The sequence below is a fragment of the Triticum aestivum genome, chromosome 1A, assembly GCF_018294505.1.
Source record: "Triticum aestivum cultivar Chinese Spring chromosome 1A, IWGSC CS RefSeq v2.1, whole genome shotgun sequence".
Classification (NCBI taxonomy): domain Eukaryota; kingdom Viridiplantae; phylum Streptophyta; class Magnoliopsida; order Poales; family Poaceae; genus Triticum; species Triticum aestivum.
The window spans coordinates 37,289,649-37,290,252 of record NC_057794.1 but is presented as its reverse complement, the minus strand read 5'-3'; the positions used below and the strand labels follow the sequence as shown (position 1 = coordinate 37,290,252).

General features: G+C 57.0%; 1 protein-coding gene across 1 annotated transcript in view; it reads left to right on the top strand.

Annotated features, from left to right (window-relative positions):
- The first annotated feature begins 348 nt into the window (after nt 1–348).
- LOC123094363 (uncharacterized) overlaps nt 349–604 on the top strand; it is a 16,220-nt gene continuing 15,964 nt past the window's right edge. Inside the window, exon 1 of the mRNA XM_044516659.1 lies at nt 349–579. Coding sequence (XP_044372594.1) covers nt 349–579 — 231 coding nt within the window. The remainder of the gene's footprint in view (nt 580–604) is intronic.

The window sequence follows — 604 nt, the reverse complement described above, 5'->3', positions numbered from 1 at the left end:
TGGTCAACCTGACATGTGGGTCCCGTTCGTCAGTGACTGTTAACTAATTACCCTAGTTTAGTTTAATTAACAGTAGTTAATTAGGTTAATTAGCCATTAGGTTAATCTAATTATAATTAATTAACTTAATTAATTCCTTAATTAATTAATTAATTTTATTGTTATTATTATTATTATTATTTTTTATTCTTTTCTTCTTCTTTTTTTTTAATTAAAACGTTCTGGGGCGGGCCCCCCTTGTCATTGGCCCATAGGGGTCCAGCGGGCTAACGGGCGCGGTTGCTGGGGAGAAGCCCCGTGAGCGTGCGGGCATGCGGGCGCCAATTGGGCGAGCCCGGGCGTTGGCCGATGGGGCACCGCGGGGCGAACGCCGGCAGCGGGCGAGCAAGGGCCAACGGTAGTGAGCGCGCGAGCGCATGGCAGCCGCGGAGTGCGGGCAGGGGAGCCCGGGGGTGCGGCGACGCGGGGCAGGACGCGCCCAGGGCGGCGATGCGCGCTGGGGGCCGAGGCGCAGGTCGCGGGTGGCGCAAGATGCAAGTGCGGCGCGACGGCGGCCACGGGATGCAGCGGGCGAGCACGGTGACGGCGGCGCGCGCGCATAGAG